Source organism: Ascidiella aspersa, chromosome 4, assembly GCF_963924565.1.
Source record: "Ascidiella aspersa chromosome 4, kaAscAspe10.2, whole genome shotgun sequence".
Lineage (NCBI taxonomy): Eukaryota > Metazoa > Chordata > Ascidiacea > Phlebobranchia > Ascidiidae > Ascidiella > Ascidiella aspersa.
This window is the reverse complement of record NC_139450.1, coordinates 19,148,937-19,170,522: the sequence shown is the minus strand read 5'-3', so window position 1 is coordinate 19,170,522 and position 21,586 is coordinate 19,148,937. Positions and strand designations below refer to the sequence as shown.

Genomic DNA, 21,586 nt, shown 5'->3' with positions numbered 1-21,586 from the left:
AAAATCCGATAAGTGGGCAATCGTTAACCTATGGCGAATAACTTATCCAAGACCCCAAAATATGTGTGATTGATCTCAGTAATAATGTTTCGACTATCAACAGGGCAGTTTTCCTTAGTTCCTTCCATGTACGGGAGTACGCTAAATTACAAGCACGTTATTCGCCACCTGCAATACTAAACGAAGATCGTTTTTCCCGGGTGGTATTCTGCCACGATTAGCGCACAGCGCCAATCTGTTTGCCAAGTCTGCGCTGGTCTGGACTCTAGAGTCTAGACCAGCGCTTCTCAACTGGTGCGCCGCGGCGCACTGGTGCGCCATGGAAGGCTGCCAGGTGCGCCGCGGGCAAAAGAAAAAATAAATTAATACATAAAACATACATTTTTTACTTTCTTATTAAGCTTAGCTGAATGATTACACAGTACTTATAAGTAGAAAACACAATAAGACCTACAAAGCAACAATATATAAGTCAGATAATCTATAATACCATAGTTTTAAGACCACCGACATAATAGCGCCAAATTCGCAATTATAACCACGACAGAACAAGATCTAAAGTAGTCTAGATAAGACCTAAGCATGGCGAAATAAGTCCAAACAACGTCGAACTCTTGGAAGCTAGTGACTGCAGCATGGAAGAAGCATTCAAGGTAATAAAAAACATGCAGTTTCACGAGGATCCCTGTTCAATTCGAGATTACATCGAGCAACGGTTAGCCAATTCAGATGTGGAAACAATAATGTGCTGTTCAAACTCGAGCATTCCACCAGCCACTTATGCGTTACTGCAAAAAGCTCAGCCAACATCAGCTACAGTTGAACGCTCATTTTCTATGCTGAAAAAGCTACTGAGAAAAGACAGAAATTTCAAGCCTGAAAATGTTAAAAATTACATAATGCTGTATTACAATAAATAAGTTGAAACACTTTTCTGTAGTGATTTCTTTATAGCCGCGTGAAGGGGGTTACACTACTTCATCCCTGTTTAATTTGCTGTTTATTAGAATTTACCATGTGGAGAAAATCGAAGCAAAGTGCCCTTTCAACAAGGACAAAATAACACAAGCTACCTAAATCTATCGCCAAAAAACACAACGCACTTTTTATAATCCATAAAACCCCTTGACTTTTCGACATAATATTACGCTTGGGTCTGAAATCGACGTAATATTATGTTTGGGTACCTGGTATCAATTCAAGGATGAACTGTGGCCTCTACAAACAAGCAATTTCGTTAGGTTAAAATAAAGTTAAAATTTAATAATAATAAAGTTAAATTTTTTTTTTTAGGTTAAAATAATAATGGCCCTAATTATCGCACATTATTTGGGTTAGGGCGCTGGTTAGCGTTTGGGTTTGGTTGGGTCAAGTATTGTTAAACTTAATCTTCTTATGCACATTTGTTAATGCAAATTAGCCTCAAAGTCTAAAAGTCGGACTTTTTGATCCTTTGAATGCACTGATTGTCGTAGACCTCTTTGCTTAGAACTGCACTGATTTCTGACGGATGGGGTGAAAATAACATTAACCAGGGTAAAGTAGAGGCTACCAAAAAGAGGACATATTAAGACAACACATGTAGTTACGTCATAGAAAAACTTAAAATAATGGCAATATGAAAAGTACGAACCACAAACAGACTATAGAATAAAATATAGCTCAGCGCTTCTTAACCGCTGCGCCGCGTCGCACTGGTGCGCAATATAACATATATTTTTTTACTTTCATATTAGGATTAGCACATTGATTTCACAGTACTTTTAAGGGGGACACACAATTAGACCTACAAAGCAACGATATCCAAATCAGAATAATTTATAATAGCCTACCATTGTATTAAGACCACCGACATAATAAAGCTAAATTCGAAGTAATAAACACGGCAGAATACGGTATAAAATCGTCTGTTTTGGAACCGGATTGTCGGACCCTTTTAGGGGTTAGGGAATTAAGCTGGTAATAAAGTTAGGAGTGGGGTTAGATAAAAGGTTGTATATGGCCTCACTTAGGCCATTTAGGACGTATTTCGATTTACAAGTTGTAACGACTATTGGTTTAGTCTTACTGCGTTTTGTTTCAACTTTGATGTTGTATTAAATTCGGTCTTTTTTAATTTAAGGCTGGAGTCCCTTTTAAGATATGTAACTATGAAGCGAATGTATTAAATAATTGCAGGCAATTTAGGAGAAATATAACAGTCTTTTGCCCTCGCCAGGTGCGCCCTGAAGTAAAAAGGTTAGGAAACACTGGTTACACATACGGACAAGGCTTGCACTATTGGATGTTTTGACACTAAATTTAAAAAATCCGGCGTTTTTATAGAGGCTTGATAATAATAATAATACATTATTTGATTATGTGACTTTGTTTATAAACATTGTTTAAATGATTTTATTCTATTTGACTTCAGGTTTTTATAAGAAAATAGCGCGTATAGATGTAATAACTGAAGACACATTAGTTGCACACCAGCTGCTGATTTATTTTGCAACATATATATATACCAGTTTGTTAATAGCACTGTAAGATTAAAGGTCGTATTCACATGCATCACTTGATATGGACCCGGTCGATAGAAGAAAGAAAGTTCAAATAAGCTTGCATTTTTGAAAAGATAAAAAAACGGGAGGTTGAAAGTCAGCAGTGGTCGATCAATTGGAAGGGCTGTTTGTTGAGTTGCCCAATTGAGCTCGTGCATATTTTTATCAACGATGTCCAGTCATACCCAAATTGTACAATAACGGGTCCTTTTCTGGACAACGTGGCACATGCTTTAACAAATCACACTAAAATAAGGAGACAATGCGGCAAATTACTGACACGATTTTTTAACAAAGTGTATTTTATTTTAACTAAAATGGTATTTCAAAGGGTGTTCATGTGACTTCGCATCCGGTAGCAACTTCAGGTAGAGAACAATTGTAAGTTTTAGCGTTGGGCCATATACTTTTTTTAAAGATTACTAATGGAAATCAAACTGTGTCACGTTTTGCTAACTATGAATTATTTGTAGATAGAAATACCTCTTCTGGTGTAAACGAAGTATAAATATGGAGGCGTAGGCCAAAGTTTTAACTATGAAATATTATAAGAATGATGGCGCTTCAGTTTATAGACACATGGCGTCGATATAAAAGTGAGGTGAAAAAAGGAGGCACTCAAAATACTGATGCAATGCTGTAAAAAAGGCGTTTGCTAGGTGCTTCTTTGGAAGCGAGCGTATCTAGGCGAAGCTTTATACAAATGCGGTATACAGATGCGGTATACAGATGCGGTATACAGATGCGGTATACAGATGAAATATTTACATTTGCAAAAACATGTTTAGCAAGTGCGAAGATATTCTTCTTTGACTTGAATCGCGGTATACAGAGCATCAACGCGCCGCAAAAGCTCATCGAGAAGGTTATTCTTTGCAATCAAAGCCGCTTCATAGTTGTTGAACCGATCAGAAATCGCTAAAATTATGGTCGTAAAAACAGTTTGGTCAATGCTAAGTTTACAGGTAACTATTGATGAAATATCCTTAAACTGATATCTACTTACAAGAAAGTGTTGTGAGGTCGCGACCGACTGATGACGCGAGTTCCTCTGCATTTCTTCGCAACGCCTCCAAGCGGTCAGTTTTGTCTTTTTTATCTTTGATTACGTCAGTGGCTTGGGTAATTAATTCAGATTGACCTTGTAAGTGCTATGGAAAAACAAATGGAAACGTAAAAATATTGTATGTAAACAGTAAAATTGTTTGTTTAAAGCAAATGCGCATTGTTAATTTAGCTTTTATGTATTTTATCTTTTAACAGTAATTATTACATTAACAGCATCCTGCGCTTGACTCTGGGCAAGTTGTGCTTCCTGAAGTGCGGTGTCTAGACTCAGTCCGTTATCAGAGATTTGACGTTCTATCTGTTTCAGTTGATTGTCGAAGGCTTTCAGACGATTTGCAATCGACGTCATGCGTTTCTCGATAACAGCTGTTGCGTCTTTGATCTGGCAAAGAAAAGAAAAACGTTATGAAGGATCTCAATTATACCGTTACTACAATAATAGGCAATTTACAAATAAAAGGGGTTTACTAAAATAGATAGTGTTTTGCACACGAATTTTTTTTAAAGGCTAGCAAGGAGTGCTCAGCTATTTAATTGACCTAACCAAAGAATAAGACAAAAACTTTAATATTTTTTGCAGGCTCACCTGTGCAATGTTTTCTTCAGCTTTGTTTATATCTGCAGCAGCTTGGTTTTTGGCCTCTTCCGACAAGTTTGAGGCGTTTTCTGCCTGAGCGAGAGCTGTTACGACAGCGTTCGCGTCACCAGCAACCCCGGATGCCGATGACCTGCAAGAAAACGAGTTTAGGCTTAAGCCAAGGTCGTCCTGGAATAGTTTTAACTGCCAAAAACTAAATGTCGACTGATGGTATGGCTAAATTTTAGCCTATATTTTTACGGATATTTTACTGCAAATTTTGAAATAGTGTTCTTGTTTGCTATTTGCCTATGTAGCCCCTTGTTGTTACGTGACATGTCACTAAGGTTAAAGATTCAGTGATTAAGTGAACTGTTTGAATGGTGTATATAAGCTACTTTAGCAGAAACTATGTGCAGTGTGCACCGATTTTTTCTTATATAAAGTTATATGCGAAAAAATATAGTTAGAATAAATCGAGTAAGCATCCTACTTGGCCTGGTTGGCGTCTGCCAATAGTTTGTTAGCCTTATCCAGATCTGCCTGTGTGATGGCGAGAATGTCATCAACATTTGGCAGACCTTCGGACAAAGTTCTGATATCGGTGGCAAGTTGGTCAACCTCGTCACGAGTGACTGGCAACGATAAAGCAATCACACTACGAGCCATCTCCTCGATATTCTTTGGGTCAGCACGAGTGTCTGTAAAAGTAAAGCAAGCGCCTTATTGGAGGCCTACATGCTGATTGATTTAGTCAGCGACCGACATTTGATGACTTATAAAAATATGTTTATTGATTTTTGGAAATGAATAAAGCAGTGCTCACCTCCAAGAAAATCTCTAATGTCCTGGATAATACTTCTGATCTCTGAATTTTTCTGTCTCACTTCACCTTCTACTTCTTGTGCTCGGGATTTAACTTCTTGGGCAGCGGTCTTCGCTTGTTGTGCGTTGCTTTTCGCGACCTGAATATCAAAACAAAGGTTGCAGTTCGAAGTGAAAGACTGAAACAAAATTAATTTTGGCAATAGACATTCTGTAGTTGGGCTTGGAAGGCATAAATACAATTGTTACGTAATGTCACAGTCTGTACAGAACCTGAACACGAGAATGAAGGTCTCCTGTTTCATCAGCAATTCGGAATAGAATCTCTTGTGTCTTTTGGGCACGGTCCTTGGCGTCTTTGGCGAACTGTGCGGCTCCATTACACCCGATTCCACCACAAGTATCACATAGAGCGCCACCACAAGTCTCATCGCAGCCTTCGGTCGCTTTTCCACAAACCTTTATATTTAAATTTAACAGCGAAAAAAATAAGAAAAACTGAAACTCGTATTTTAACTTTGCAACAATAAAGTTTATAGACTAATCCAGGGGTCGGCAACCCCTGGCACGCGTGCCACTTGTGGCACGCAAGCTGATTTTGCATGATAGTTAACACTTATAGGTTTAACACCTAGGTATCGGCTTAAAAGCATCGAAGTGTATTTTAAAAAAGATACGTAAATTAGATGTCCGATCACAGCAGGGCTGCTGCGGCGGACTCGGAACTCGAGTAAGACCAGGTAAAACTACCCGAGTCCGACGAGTGCGGCATGCGCAGTACCAAATTTCGAAACTGATAAGGTAGCAACCTGTAAATTGTTGCGAAATAGCATATGCTCGTGGCATATTTTCCATGACTATGAGTGGATTGCGGAATATCCACCTTAATTTAGTTACGTAAATTGATGAAATACAGGCTGTAGAGTCGAAGTCGGACTCGAGACGCGATGAACTCTCATATTCGGCCGACGTCGGTTTCGGGTTTGTTTTTAACCAAGTCCGCAGCCCTGATTGCCAGTGCGAAATCAAACATAGAAAAATGTTTGGCACGCGAGTTGTTAATATTTTGACATTATTCATAAACTGGCACACTGCGTACGAAAGGTTGCCAACCCCTGGACTAATCTAATGGTTCTCAAACTTTCTGTTGTTACACCTCCTTTTGTAGTTGTCCTGTGCCTTGGTCTTAAGTCGAAAGGTGTAGGACAGGTTATTGGTTACTAAGTTACTACAAAAGCTGAAATATAATAGTAGAACTTCCCTTAAGAGTTAGGAATTTCTAGTCGTTTCCTTGGACAAATGTTATATACAATGTCTACACATAACCGACAAGGTTTTATGACAACATAGTTATCCATTATTTGCGATACTTCCTAGATACAGGTTGCAGGCGAAATAGAGTTCTCCACACTCTACATAACGAAAATATATATAGCTACTTACATCTTTGTTTAAATCCGATATCATTAGACTTTCAACCTCCGCTGTGCGACTTGCCAAATCGGATTCCACCTGAAATCATTTTATTCAAAAAATAGTAAATTAAAATGTAACAGGAGTCACTTTGAGTGTTCTTGTTTTTATAATTTGCTATATTTTGTATACTGGTGATTATATATATTGTATCTAAACAAATTGAAAATCAGTTATGAGTTTTGTACTGAGTTGAATGCTAATCACTGGTTGTACAACCAAAATCGTTAGCATCCAGGCAGGTTATTTTATTAAAAAATAAAATTTCACTCACTAAAAGCCTGTAAAAGGCTAACCGAATCAGTAAATGAGTTGTTTTTCTAGCCGGCCTTGCTTGCCACATTGATCGACTGATTTGTTATAGTTATTCTATCGTATAGGCTTTCGAGTGTACTATGGTACGAAAGCGGTGATCCTTGATCCCAAAGAGACTTCAGAAGGGCCAGATCACAGTTGTATAGTATACTTTATTAAAAATTGATTTCAACAAAAAGTGTTTTTTAACATATCAATACATAGCTGACAAGTTAATACAGGCATGTTTTGTTTTTAATATTTAAATTTCTCAGAAAAGTGCCAACTTGCCATCGAAAGCTTTTCGCTGAACTCCATTTTCTCGTCATCTAATGTTGCTTGAACGTCAGCTCGAAGCTGTTCTGATTGGTTGACTAAACTGCCAGCTTCGGTAGTAGCAGCTTGCGCGGCTTTCTCAGAGTTGGCCGAATCGCGAGCCGAGTCCTCGACTTGCTTGAAAGCAGCTGTAAGAAATACATGCTGTTATTGGGCTGAATCGCTGCGCGGCTTGTAAGGATTTAACATGTCAACAGCTTACCGACTGGCGACACGCGACTGATGTTCTGCTTTTGCTCTCGAAGATTTGTGAGTTTGTTGCGAACTGTGTCAGCTTGTGCATCAAGCGTAGACATATTGTTGTTCACCATTTCGTCGTCGGCTCTAATCTCAGCCATGCTCCTTTCAAGTTCATCCAAACGCTTTTTTTGATCGGCTGTTTTGTTCCTGTTGTGTTAATTAAAACACAGTTGGAATATGTAGTTTTGCTTTCCAAACAATTATATAGCAGTTATAATTACAACTAGTTCTGAGATACGGTAAAGCATAAACAACAGGATTCGTTTAATGCGAAATATGTAGAGATTTGACTTTCCTTTACATCACAATCAACTCAAACTCACTTGATAAGCTGAACAAGTTCATCGACGTCGCCACTTGACGAGTTACGTGGTTGTTGCTTTTTCAAATCTTCTTCGATTCGGCCGAATTCATCATCGTATGCACCGGTGATTCCTGTTTCACCAATCTGCTTGGCCGTCACAATTGCTCGCTCTGTGCGATCTGTTGCGTATAAAATTATCAAATTGAAATGTATGCTAACAAAAGGAAAGGTTTTAATTCAAAACGTATATGAGCAGTTTAGCACACAAAAAGGTTTAGAGTTGCATCGGTTAAAATGAACTGGTATTTGAACAAGAAAACGTGGTAACATATTTTTTGGACGTAACTCACCTTTTAAATCTCCGATGATACCGTCCCAATTATTGAAGCACTCGCCACACGCCTCACAGTTTGGCACCTGGCCAGTAAATCCGCGCAGGCAGCGATCGCACCTTGAGCCTCCAACTCCTTCCAAGCACTCACACTGACCAGTCACCGGGTTGCATTGACTAGATGTTGACCCATTCAAGTCACACTCGCAAGCTGTAGTGTAATAAATAGGCTGTATAGGCAAACTACCCGAAAGTAGCAAACTAGTGTTACGAATTCATATTGTACTGTAGTGGGTCAGGAGATAGTTTATCTTTCATATCATCTATCGAACAACAGTGGTGAAAATGTTCTAGAATACAAATTAAAGAAAGACAGCACGAACAAACCCAGAACAATCATCCCTGATAATATTTCTAAGCTTTACGTCTGAAATGTGATCTTATGAATAACTATGGATAACTAATAAAATATCTTTAGCGGCTAATACTACAAGGAAGAAAGACGTATTTGTTTTTGTAAATTTGCTTTGACATGCAGATGTTGCCAGCTTAACCATTTGTTTTGGTTTTGAAAATCCTTGCCAAACGTCTGGACTGGAGACGTGTATTATGTATGGATTCTTAAAACTTCTTTAAAAGTGATTTCATTGCCTTTCGATTAACTGTTGTAGCTGAGCAAGTCGCTCGAAATTAAATACCATGCGGTGCAAATGTTACACACATACAGTGTAATTAAATAATTAAATCAGTGTAATTAAATTGGAATATTTTGTTTGCAAGCTGTGGCACCGAAAGGAAAAAACTGTGTATAGCAAATTGACCACGGCGATTCACCTATGTTCATTTCAAAAGATAAAAACACGCACCAGCTGATTAAGCGTTTGATTGGATGATGAGGACCACCGGCCTGCATTCCAAAACTACTGGCCGCCAAAGATCTACGCAAAATTTGGCCGACAATCGTACGCCTAAATTGTGCAGTCAGCAAGTCAAAAGCCGTTGTAGTATTACAATTTTTGTGATAGCGCTACGCCAGACGACGTCAATTTGGGCAAGTATTCAGGCCTAAGATCTTTGGCGAAAAGGGACTGGAATGCAGTCGGAGAGGACCGCATGCAATCTCTCCTAAACTTTTACCCAAGGGAGCCCCTGACGGCCGGGCAGGATGAGAGAGTGTTGTTGTGCTAAGAACTTGACCGTCATAGGTCGAATTCAAGTATGTTGGGTCGGTGAGATCGACAGACACGGCAGACGAAGACGTGGAAGAAAGAACACTCAGTGTTGGCGTTGATTTAGTGAATGATTTGCTTGTTGATTTGACTGTCACCGGAGCACTATCACAACCAGCATCTCCTCTCGCATCGCAAGGAGTCGTGCTTTTTGTGCTCACATGAGAGATCAATGGCGGGGTACTCGTCGAGTGCGGACTACTTGTTAAAGTTGCCACGGAAATCTCAGATGTGGTAATTGTTGAAGTGTCAAGCACAGGGGACGAGGATTCAGTGGTGGTGTCAGTTATTAAGGAAGTTGTTTGGGAACTAACCTCTATGGTTTGGGCTGTTGTTGTGGTGTCTTCTACACCAAGGCACAATATTTAATTTAAGATTCATGTGTAAAAGCAATGAGAATCCATTAAGTGTAGATAAAAATTACAAATTTCTGTCCTCTATCAGTAATGTTGTATAATGTACAGACACGGTGATGTACGAAACAGAATACCAGAAAAATGGAACAGAATACCTGGACAATGAAAATGTGACTTTATTTAACAAAAAGCTGCTTATAAGCGGTGATTGTCGGGCCGCGGAGAAACTAGAAGCACCCACTAAAACAAGCACATGCTGATCCAACCACTTACCGAAGCACTCGATGTTAGGGTTGCCATAGTGACCATCTGCGCAGTCGTTGCATGTTCTTCCACCAAATCCTTCCACGCAATGACATTGTCCAGTAATCTGGAAAAATTAGTGATTACTAATTACGCGCATTACAACGACAGAACAAATTATTCGCAACATAATTCTGGACAAACTAGACAAAAATTAACAAAATAATTTGTGGCCACCTTGCGAACTTTCCGAAAAATAAGTCACGGAACGTCATAAGATGGGTCTAAGAAATCCAAATATTTACCACAAATTTTATTTTAAATGACAAATAAAATTATTATACGCTAGTGGTCTCCCAGAAAATGCTCCGTGGTCAATTGTTCGGAGAAACCCCGCACTAAGCAGTAACATACCTCGTTACAGGAAGGTCCTTCCGAGTTGGCCAAATTGCAATCGCAGGCTTCGCACCCATTTCCACTAGCGAGGTGCCAGTGGTTGGGTTTGCATTGGTCGCAGTTGGTCCCCACGACATTCGACAAGCATAGACATTGACCGGTGGTGACGTCACAACGACATTCATCACCAACGCACTGGGACTGATGGGTTCCCAGTTGGTTGCAAGCACAAACTGAATATTTAATGAAAATGCCGTTGTTTTTCGAGTTTTTGATATCACAATGAGTATTAACGTAAAGTCTCTGCAGATGGACTTTCGAAATTAATAAAGGGGCTGTTATATGACACTTTAAACACAGGGAAAAACAACCAAGAAAATTGCTCGGTGCTTCAGACATTTTATTAGCTTACCTCGACAAGTCTTATCAAAGGCGCTACCATAGAAGAAATCTCGGCACATTTCGCAATGTGGGCCAGCGGTGTCATACAAACATCCGGTACACACGCCAGTGGCGGCGTCGCAGGCGCCTTGATCGAGGGGGTCGATGTTGCCATTGCACTCGCATTCTCGACACAAGCCATTAGACTCGTGAGGATTTCCCCAGTAAGCAGGTGCGCAACGGTCACATCTAGGACCTGACGGAAAAAAAATATTGCAGCTCTACTGTCATTCTAATTTGAACACACAATCAAGACGTTCAGCAAAAAAACTATATTTTATAAACCGGGCAGCAGGTTATAAAATCATGTTTATTACAATGCTATGTTTGGTTATTGTGTGCGGTTAAAAAGGCAAGTGCACTGGCGATAATACTAGAATAGGGTAACACAGGCAGCTTTTCCATGCAACGCAGTTGGGTACGAACACCTAAACGAGTTTTCACATCAGTCTTTTTACTTAAGTGAAATATTAATTTGACAACATATTTACCGGTATAACCAGGGAAGCAGTAACAAGTTACTTGACCGGTGATCTGGTCCTGTCGACACCCGTTTGCGAACTGGCGCGAACTTTCCGGTCCATTTGGGCACATACAAGCTTTGCACTGGTCCACGCTACCCAGCAATGGGTTGCCGTAGTAGCCCGTGATACACCTGGGCCAACACATAAGAATTTTGATAGGCAACAAATCAATAAATACGAAATATAGATAGTATAACGTGGGACCATGCGAAGACTGAGTAAAGTGATACTTTGTAAACAATGCATTGAAAAAAGACCCTCCGATTACTTACACGTCGCAGTGGTCGCCCATGGTGTGATCTCGACATCCATGACACACCCCCGTCTGTTGGTCACATGTGTCAGCATGGCCGTTACAAATGCACCTCGGGCACTCGGGAAAGTTGTAGTGGCCCACCTTGCACATGTCGCATCGGCGTCCTGACACGCCAGGCTGGCAAGGACACAGACCGGTTGTGGCGTCACAGAACTGGTGTTCCGAACCGCGCACATCGCAATCACAAGCTGAATGAAAAATAATTGGATTTAATAGTTTTTCGCTGTTCCATAATATGAAAGGGTTTTAGACAAAAACTCATTTAAGCTCTACCTCTACAGCCAGAGGGTCCGAAGCCATACGTTCCTGGCGCACATTTGTTGCATCTTCGTCCGATGACGTTGGGTTTACATTGACACTGACCACCCCAAGATTCACAAATCGAACTCTCACTGCCTTGTGGGTCGCAATCGCAAGCTAAAACAACGGTGGGATATTAATAACTATCAACAATTACTAGATTTCCATGTATTGTATATCATATCAAGTAATTAACTCACGCTGTGCTCCGTCATGGACTATTGAAGACATTGAGAAGAGAAGTCCAGCGCATTCTTCGTGTGGTTTACGATCGGGAACAAACATCTCGCCATCCTGACATTCCAGCTCAGTAAACTGACGTTCACGTTGGTGACCTTCCACCGAGCCATAGAACATTTCAAGGTTGGAGTAGACCGGAACCACAATCAGCTGTAGAGTTGATATATTGTCGGTTTTTGGCGATTTTATATTTGCCCCTCATGTTTAAATAAATTTAGTAATACTAAATAAAAAATGTTTATACCACTTAATGATGATTTTTGCCTGTAAAGCTTTTCCCCGAAAACAGTGTGGACATTTTAAAGTTTTAGCAGTGTGAAAAAATAAAACAGTGTGGGGCAAATTGTTCCTATATACATATGCATTCAAAACACAAAAAATGTACAGTTGAATTGCACGACCATGCGTCAACCGCGTTTCATTTGTTTAACAGTTTAGAATGGTTTACATTCTGATTCGTATCGCTGACTCCACCTAATCATATACTTGGTGTTGTTGGCTAAGTTTCTAATTACTAAAATAAACTACATTTGACAAAAATGTGGACTGTTGTGTTTTGAAATTATTTTTAAACAACGTTTAACAAATGACATTTGATTAACAAAGTTTATTTCGCAACTTTTTTTGTTTTGTTTTTTATTAAAAAGCACTTACAGAATCAACCAGGATGTCTGGGATATCGCTGCCTGGCGCCCTTTCTCGTTGGTAACGTCGGAAGTCGAGAATAACTCTGTAAGTGTAGTCGCGTTCCAAGCAGATGATTCCTGATTTAAAATAATTAGGGTCAAGCACAATTTCCAAAGTTCTGGAGATGTTATAGTATAAGTAAACCCAGTTGACATCCACCCTTAAAAACAACAAACCACGCCCGTTCGAAAAAGACCCGCTTGTTAGTTCACAATGACTGAGATGTTGTTTGTATCACTTACCGAGACTACTATGCGTTGTGGGAGGCCCAGGAAGAGATGTCATCCAGTGGTCATCATCTGGACGAGTGTTCCCACAGGGACTTGAAGTAGGGATGTTGCCCTGGTTAGGTCGGTCTATCGTGATATCGAGATACTGCCATATGTCGGGTAACTGTAAATAAAGTTTGAAATTTAGCATGAAAAAACTTGTTTTTTATAGGAATCCAAAGAGTTAGTTAAAGAGTACTTACATTGGACTGATAACGCAAGAAAAGGTTATAGTCCATGGAACGAGGTAGGTCCTTGACAGTAAAGATGATCACTCCATCCTCTTGCATCAATACAAATCCGTCTCCAGTCCAAGTCACTGGTGGTGTATGTTCACGCTTATCCTCAAAACCACCCTTAAATATAACCAGATATATACAGCAATTTCATTTAGAGCAGGTGCGTTGTAAAGTTTTAGGGTGACGTGAAATTAATAACAACACAAAAACTCTGTATTTACTTTGCCCGACTAATCACATCTTAGCTTTACTTTTATCATACCCGACTGATTTCGGCATCCTCGGCTTCAAATATGTAATGGTCGAGTCCCGGCAAGAAGTTACCGGAGGTCACCAGATCGCAGCGACGTCGCTCGATGTTGGGTCGGCAGTTACATTGGCCAGTCTCTTGGTTGCAATCGTTGTCGTACGAACCACCAATATCACAGTTGCAATCGTTGCAACCTTGGGGGATCGCACTCATGCCCCACGTTTGTGGCTGATATGTGGAAAATGACAATTGTTATTTATTATACGCATAGCGATAGGTAATATAGAAAAAGCAACGTTGTGTTACTGGAGTTTATATACCTGTCTCGCATAATCGTTCCCCGCAGCTTATGGCCTGCTACACAATTTATTTTTTGTTTTGTTTCAAAAATGTTTTATATTATTTACAAGGCTTCTTTTTAACGACTTACTTTGCATAAGGTATATTTTGTTATTGGGCGAAAAAAAATCTGTATGAAGTAGTAAGAATTGACCTACGCAATTAATGTTTGAAAGTAAACATGAAAACTTTGTTTGCAAGTTAGCATCCATTTTAAAAAATGTAAAAAGACTTCATTGAATTAGTTAAAAAACGCGTAAATGTGCAACCTAACTCGATTTAGGAGAAAAATGTGGGTAGGTTAAAAAAAAATTTGCATACAAGTAGCTAAATATGGAAAAAACCTAGTTTAGGTATGTCTAAAACGTTAGCTTATCTAATACTTTTAAAAGCAAGGCTACTAAACTGTTAAACGCTTGTTTTCTCATGTGCCTTTTTTATAGAAAAGACTTACAGCTGTGTTGTCAAATTACTAACAAAATTTTATGGAAAATTAATCGCGGCCATGATTAAACTACTTGACGGACAGGCCTTGGCCCTTGGGCTGTATTTTGCCCTGGTTTTCTAATGGTAAGCATTTTCAAAATTTAGCAATGTTTTAAAGGGCCATAAACAATCAAGTGTGGGTTTGGTTTGGATTAACATGTGAGTCTAAACCCAGGCGCACAGCAAAATCATCATCATCATTATTCAATAACATAATATGTTTATTATCGATCCAACTCAGGGTCTACTTACCACACACATGTCGCATCTCCGTCCAGTTGTATGTCGCTTGCAGATGCACTGACCAGTGTTGGCGTCACACGTGTTAGCACCAGACAATGTTCCCAATGAATCACAGTCGCAAGCTAAGTGATCAAAAAAGTTGACAATAAAGCAACTGAACAGACTACGGTTGTTCTACATTCTGTCAGGGACGAGTTTATCAGTGGGTATATATACTTTTAAGGTGTAGTAAGCCAGATAGCCCTTATATTTAGAGAATTTTTTAGTGGTTTAATATTTCACTCTGCGTTTGTTGGTGTTTAGGTTGCAAACTACGTATTCTACTAATTTTTTTTTGGTTTGTGCAAGTATAAACAGATGTGGGTGACATATCTAACTTTAGGTGTAAGTTCAGATGTTGTTATTGGGTTTATTTTCAGTTAAGATCGCGTGAGCACTAAGCATGTACCTTTTTATAAATTTATTAATTTTTCTGGCAACCCTTCCAAAAAACAACCTTTCTTTCCGACAATAGTTTTCACTCCTAACCCCAATAACTCGAAAAGTAAAACCTTACTTACTGTACAGTCAAATATTTGAATGTCTTATTCTTGTTTATTTATTTCTTTTTGCCTCCCACACCCCCGCAAAATCTACTTCTGTTAGCCAACACCAGCGAAAAACATTTCCTAATTTTTTAATTTTAGGGTAGACAGCTTAAACGCATTTACCTATCACCACTTGCTATTTTCTGGACAAAATTCAGTCTAAAACAAAAAATAGATAATAACATATTTATAAAGTTGTTATACCTGTGCAACCATCTGGATTGTTCTCATCCAAATTGAAATATCCCGCCTTGCACCGGTCACATCTGGGTCCTTCCACATGAGCCTTACACCTACATTGACCTGCGATCATTCCAAGCGAGCTATCATCTTGGCCATCACAAATGCCGCTGTCAAGAGATCCCGCAACCTCACAATCACACGCTGTACAGTAATCAACAATCCATGTCATGTTTAAAATTGTATTGGATTTTAAAATTGACGTGGCAGCGAAAAAAAGTATGGCATAATAACAGTGTCCAGTGTTTCAATTCCAGAGTCAATCTTAGCACCATCATCTTAGCTTAAAAATAAACTAAACAGGTTTAACCAAGATTTACCTGCACAGACTGTTGGGTCCCGGATGTCTTTTTGTGGGTCCTTGTAGTAGTAAGGGGCACACTGCTCACAATTTCTCCCCACTGTGTTGTGTAGGCAATTTTCACATACTCCTCCAGATACGCGACCAGTGGCTTCATACACCGCAGCATCGAAATGGCATTCAGTTGCATGGTTGTTGCAGTTGCAAGCTGTTTTGATTAAACATTTTATATAGTAAACATTTCTCTCTTTATATAGATATATTTGTCAAGATTTCTCTGCCAGTCCCTCAGTCAGGATGTTCTTGTTGCAAGAAACTCAAGGGTATATTCGCCAAACGTGGGTTTGCAGAGCATTTTTTGACGTCCTGGATTTCTGGCAGGGTGTTAAAACGTAACAGGATCAATTAGTGTACAAATTTCCCTGGTGGTAAATATATGAAAAGATTATGCAGTATGTCGCCAGTAGCACAGTTTGGGAAACTGTGTGCGAAACATATCTGAATAAGTCCCACCTGACAAAGTGTTCGTTCACACCTATATATAAATATATAATATTTCACAAAGTACAACTCGCGTTAATGTAGGTGAAGCTTAGCCCGATAATAAGTTGGTGTTTGAAGGGAAAAATTATTAAAAAAATTACATATACAATTTAAAACTTTTTTTTAATTATTTTTATCTATCTTCTGGTTTTTGGAGTGAGCATGCAGAACTTTAAAGAATACGAGGCCTACGTGAACAACCTAAAAATATCAGTATATCTATTGTTTGCACTGCTCTAGTCTTGGACTTTTTTTATTAGAGTTTGGTTAAAATTTATTTAGAGTTGGTTAAAGTAAATCAGGGGTTCCCAACCTGTGGTACGCGAAGGTTTTTCAGGTGGTACGCGAGTAGCTTTCGTTTTTTTTCACAAAAATCTGGATTAACAACTTTATGTTTAAAAATTCCGAAGCCCATTCATTGTTACGTAAACATCCCTGTTGTTTCGTACCATTACGATCTTCAAAATAAAGGCCATGTCAATGGTCAACAAGGAGCACAGCAGTTGCTTTAAAACGCCCTACAACGCTGTGGGACAGCATCTACTGTTTTATAGCTTAATCTACAAATAGCGTTGAATAATGCTAGTTGTAACTTGTAAGCTAAAAATACATTAAAATATGACAAACAAATTAGTTGCTCTGCAAGAAGTGGTACGCGTGGCAGTACAGAGCGTCCAAGTGGTACGTGAACGTAAAAAGGTTGGGAACCCCTGATGCAAATAAACTCATGTATTAGGGTTCAGCGCAAAAGGCCATTTCTTGATTATGAGAGGAGTAAATTGCCATTATACCTTCGTAACTTTATTGCAGGACTGCGAGTGCGCTTTAGTAAAAAGACAACAACAAATTACGAGAGACAGAGAGCACTGTTTCCACGATAATATGCGAAATTGCAAAATTGGTTTCCCATGAGATGTTGCGTTTTGTTGGCATAGTTAGCATTTTGTACTGGTTTAAAAATGCCCGGAGTACTGTAAAATATATCAAGTAAGCAAAACCATACATAAGCAAACGGCCGGCTTTACTCCCAAGCAGTTACAGAGAGAATAATTCATTTCTTTCAAACCGAAGAGCAACTGGAATATATTCCTTCCTTATATGTGTGATGTGCTCAGCGACAAGTGTAGAGGTGTGCTACAGCTGAGCATTAAGTCAATACAAAACACTGCTTTGTTCATTATATATTGAATATAACAGGACATAGCTTGATGGGCTTTTACATTTTGTTCTCAAAATGGAGGTATTTCGCAAAGTATTGCGTTTATTGCAAAATTTGCGACGAAAATTACTTCACATGCCTGGTCAACGCCAGTAGTAAAACTAGTATAATACTAAAACAAAACACCAGTTCTATACATGAAATACTTTGTAATCAATACCACAACAATGGATTTACAACTGGTGATAAAATAAAACTGGTTATTATTAGTGTGTTAAGTAAGGGATTTAATGCCCTTAGGTGCTTAAAGACATACATAATTGGCGGCTGCATATTTTATAATTATTAGCTGTACATAAAGCTTCTAATTGTTTGAGAATGGACGCAAATGGTTGTATGTCTCACAGAACTTAATAAAATAATTTATATTGGAACACGCCTTTACAGACTGCCCGCCATAGTAGGAAACTTGTTGGGCGTCGCAATTGACTGCCTGACTTCCTTTCAGGAAACCAGACAATTAGTTCTAGCCGAACGCCTGAAGGCCATGGGAAGTATAGGCAGGAAACATCGCTTGCCTTAGGGGCAATTTAGGTAGCCATTGGTTTTACCCAAGGAAATCATTAGGATGTTTATTTCTTAGACATATTTTGGCAAAAATTATGATTGTTAGGATATCCTGATGTTTTTCACACATTTTTAGGCTTCGTTTAATCGGTCATTTAATATTTTGTGGGAACGCAATTATGGCTTATATATGTTAATCAGTTTGGCAAAAGATTTGCAACAATGCTACGACTTGGTATCTGTATCATTTAACCCTGATTTATGTTGAAAACAAACAGTACCACATAAACTTACGTTTGCACTCGTGGGGCATTCCTGATTCTGCAGGTCGCCATGGCTGGTCTTGATAAAACGGTCGACATTGTTCACAATTTAGACCAACAGTGTTATGTTGGCATTGGCATCTTCCATGTACCTGTTTGTTTGCAAGAGCAGCAAGGGTTAACACCACAAAGCATAATGTGAGTCTACTACTCTTAACCATCAATATAAAAGGTTGGAAGGTTGAGTCAGATTGTAAATTTTTTATTCACTGCAAAACACTTTCACGAAAAATGAATTACAACAATCATAGACTAAAAACATTGGTTCACATTTGTAACCATGCATGATTCGTTTATTGTCCAAGGATAAGCAGTTGGTGTTGTGTGTTAGCAAGCAATCAGTGCTTTTTAACTAAATGGATACAACCAAGCATAATATGGGCTACACGAGATTCAAACATTAAACAACTTTCATTCATTGGGCAGCAATATACCTTTCCCTGTTCATTTTTAATTGACAGCATGCACCAGTGGAAACATACCAGGAAACATTAATTAAGGCAATAATTAATTATATCATAGCAGTACTATTGAACCCCAATTATTTCCAGGTAAAATCACCCATGATACTGTGTGATTATGATGCCCATAAAAAAAAAGGTTCCATATGAGTAATAGTAATAACTAAAATTTACAAAAGTAGATGATGAAGTTTGCCTCAAATTTATTGTATAAAAAGCTTAAATTAAATGATTGTTTTGATTCTGCACACACCAACATGATCCAAGTGCCAAACATGCTAATTGACCCAATAATGTCATCATGATTATGGTTCGCAAACAGCTTGCGTTTTGTGACCAGTACTTACTCTATGCTGTCCAGACTCATTTTCATACTGTAAATGGTTGGTCGGTTAAGTTATCGGGAATAGTTAAAACAAAGCATAAGCAAAAGCCATAACAGCATTTTGAAAAATAATACTATGTAATTGCAAGTAAAGCTAGAGAAAGTCTCTCTACAAGTCTATTAGACAATCAACCTTACATTTTTGTAAGTCCACAACTAATATGAGATTACCTCTGTCTGGGCCTTAATAGATGCCTGCATAAATAACATAAAAGGTAACAGAAATGGGTTAAAATACAAACAAAAATTTGCAACAACAATATATTTCCCTGTGTAAAAACTGACAACTTACCATCACATTGGAAATATCATGGTTGTCACCATGGGCAGTTCCGTTGATTGGGGTACATTCTTCAGCATGTCCATAGCAGAAGCAGTTACCACGGACAATGAGTTCATAGAGAGCATAGTAATACTTATTTTTGATATCCCGTCTAGAATCTAGCAGGTCATCTCCAAGGGTATGCAGTTCAGTAAAATTTATTCTTCAGAAAAAAGTTGTTGTAAAAATGTTACTGTGATTTTTGAAATTAAAATTACAAGTATAATAATAAAAATTACCTCAGGTTGGTAATTTTCAAAAGATTTTGGATTCTTGGTGCATAAGGGTCATCAATTGTGATGTAAGGCTCCAATACTCTATATATCACCTCACCCTCAGTGGAAGGCTCAATTTGTGAATATTTTCCCTCACAAATCACATCATCGATTTCCAATGGTGGCCACTGAAAAGTCAATGAAAAAATATTACGGTATTCACCAACATTTAAACAATCAGCTTTAAAAGTTTCAATTTACTATACCTGTGGAATTCCTGGGAAAGATTTATCACAATCATACGCAAAATATCTGTAAATTGCCCATGTTTTCCCAAAGTCCATAGATCTTTCAATTACCATAGCTGCTGGTCTAAAGGTTTTAAATGTCATGATCAAATGTGTAAATTGAAATTCCGCCTCCAGATTTAATTGAATGGAAACCTGTGGCAAACATATACAGTAAAAAGAAACTTACATCAACATGCCAACCAAAACTATGCCAACCAAAACTATTATGGGATCACAGTATTTTACTATCATGTGAAATATCAGCAATTGACAAATTAGGTTTTACTTTATAAATTCTTTCACAATATCACCTAAATAAGAAAAAAATGGCTAGTCTTGCCTCATAATAACGCACTATGTTTGGCACCACTTAGTGAGATGTATTTAAAATATTCAATTTTATACTTAATTTGAGTCTATTTTCATATCTGTGTTCTGTGTTTATATAAAACATACTTCTTGCTTTCCACTTTTTGACTGCCACCAGGTTTCAAGTCTGTCGTTAAATGTGGTTATAACATTTTGAACTGGATGGGCTTCATGAGGATTGGTGGAATCACAATCAAAGCACTTCTGTTCTTGTTTTAGATGACTAAATGAAGATGCCAGGTTTAGAATAAATAGGTTTTTTTGAAAATTCAATTTGGATTAGCATGGATTACCTGACAATACAATACACCTCTCTTCTATCCTCACCACAGGTGGAAGATGCAGAAAGCATCTTCCCACGGCCGACCAGTAAATCTCCAGTGCTTGGAAAGCAACTTCCCCCAGCACATCCTTGTCCATGTGCGATTGGCAAAACTTTAAAGCACCAGAAAATGTTTGAATTAATATTGTCTTAGATTGGAAACTAAATCATCAAATATTAATTTAGATTTTAGTAAACAAGTTTACTTTTATTAAAATAAATATTAAACGTAGCAAGTAAGACAAAAATTGGCGCTCGTCTAGAATCCTACCACAACGAACATTATTTGGGTTAGGGTGCCGGTTAGCGTTTGGGTTTGGGTGAGTCCAGTAATAGTGTTAAACAATATTACTTGACCTACCCACACCCAAACACTAACCGACACCCTAACCCACATATTATGCATTGCTTAATAATCATTTCAACGTTGTGGTAGGATTCTAGACCAGCGCCCAAAAATTATTAGTGCTTCATACAAACGCAACCTGCACCCTTAACCAAATATTGTGCGTTGATTTAATACATGTTTGAACACTGTGGTAGGATTTTAGACCAGTGTTAAAATTATTTTATGGTACAATTTAAACACAATCTTATAAAAAAAATACTTTTTGGATACTTACAGAATGCTACCGCTGCCAAGGCAAGCAACGAGGTCATTTTCTTCATCTTCGAACCACTCCACAAACTCTATAAGCGTAAAAAAAAACTAACAGAAATGACCTGCAAAAAATCAAGTTTCATAGGGTAATATCTAATTCATTTTTTCGGTAAAATTTCAGAAACCTTCTGGCAAAACTATTTTAGTAATAATGCTCCTAACGCAAACCGGCCGCCAGACGTTTTACGTGACTCCCTTTTTCGTTGACAACTACACTGGATTACTTTCAAGTAAATTAGAGCCTTTTTCTTTTGTTCAACACCGAGACAGAACTTCCGCCTTTGGCGCGTTC

The 21,586-nt window shown here is 38.4% G+C and overlaps 1 protein-coding gene across 4 annotated transcripts; it reads right to left on the bottom strand.

The window, feature by feature from the left end:
• Positions 1-3,264: 3,264 nt before the first annotated feature.
• On the bottom strand, positions 3,265-21,371 carry LOC146148563 (laminin subunit beta-2-like). Of its 4 annotated transcripts, XM_083388493.1 has the most exons (35): positions 21,257-21,371; positions 20,605-20,746; positions 20,399-20,534; positions 19,919-20,095; positions 19,677-19,840; positions 19,408-19,600; positions 19,287-19,310; positions 19,078-19,104; positions 18,241-18,361; positions 15,697-15,885; positions 15,341-15,520; positions 14,559-14,671; positions 13,494-13,709; positions 13,196-13,348; positions 12,966-13,116; positions 12,691-12,800; positions 11,997-12,186; positions 11,770-11,913; positions 11,453-11,684; positions 11,148-11,311; positions 10,628-10,852; positions 10,234-10,448; positions 9,850-9,946; positions 8,011-8,202; positions 7,680-7,839; positions 7,319-7,503; positions 7,072-7,244; positions 6,457-6,525; positions 5,287-5,472; positions 5,015-5,153; positions 4,682-4,889; positions 4,198-4,339; positions 3,817-3,993; positions 3,550-3,694; positions 3,265-3,461 (listed from the first exon to the last, which is right to left on the bottom strand). In XM_083388493.1, the coding sequence occupies exons 1-35, from the start codon at positions 21,300-21,302 to the stop codon at positions 3,328-3,330; spliced, it is 5,319 nt and encodes a 1,772-aa protein (XP_083244619.1). In that variant the 5' UTR covers positions 21,303-21,371; the 3' UTR covers positions 3,265-3,327. The 4 variants fall into 4 exon arrangements, with proteins under 4 accessions (XP_083244619.1, XP_083244621.1, XP_083244620.1 ...); XM_083388495.1 differs by lacking the exon at positions 19,078-19,104; XM_083388494.1 differs by lacking the exon at positions 19,287-19,310.
• Between the last annotated feature and the right edge of the window lie 215 nt (positions 21,372-21,586).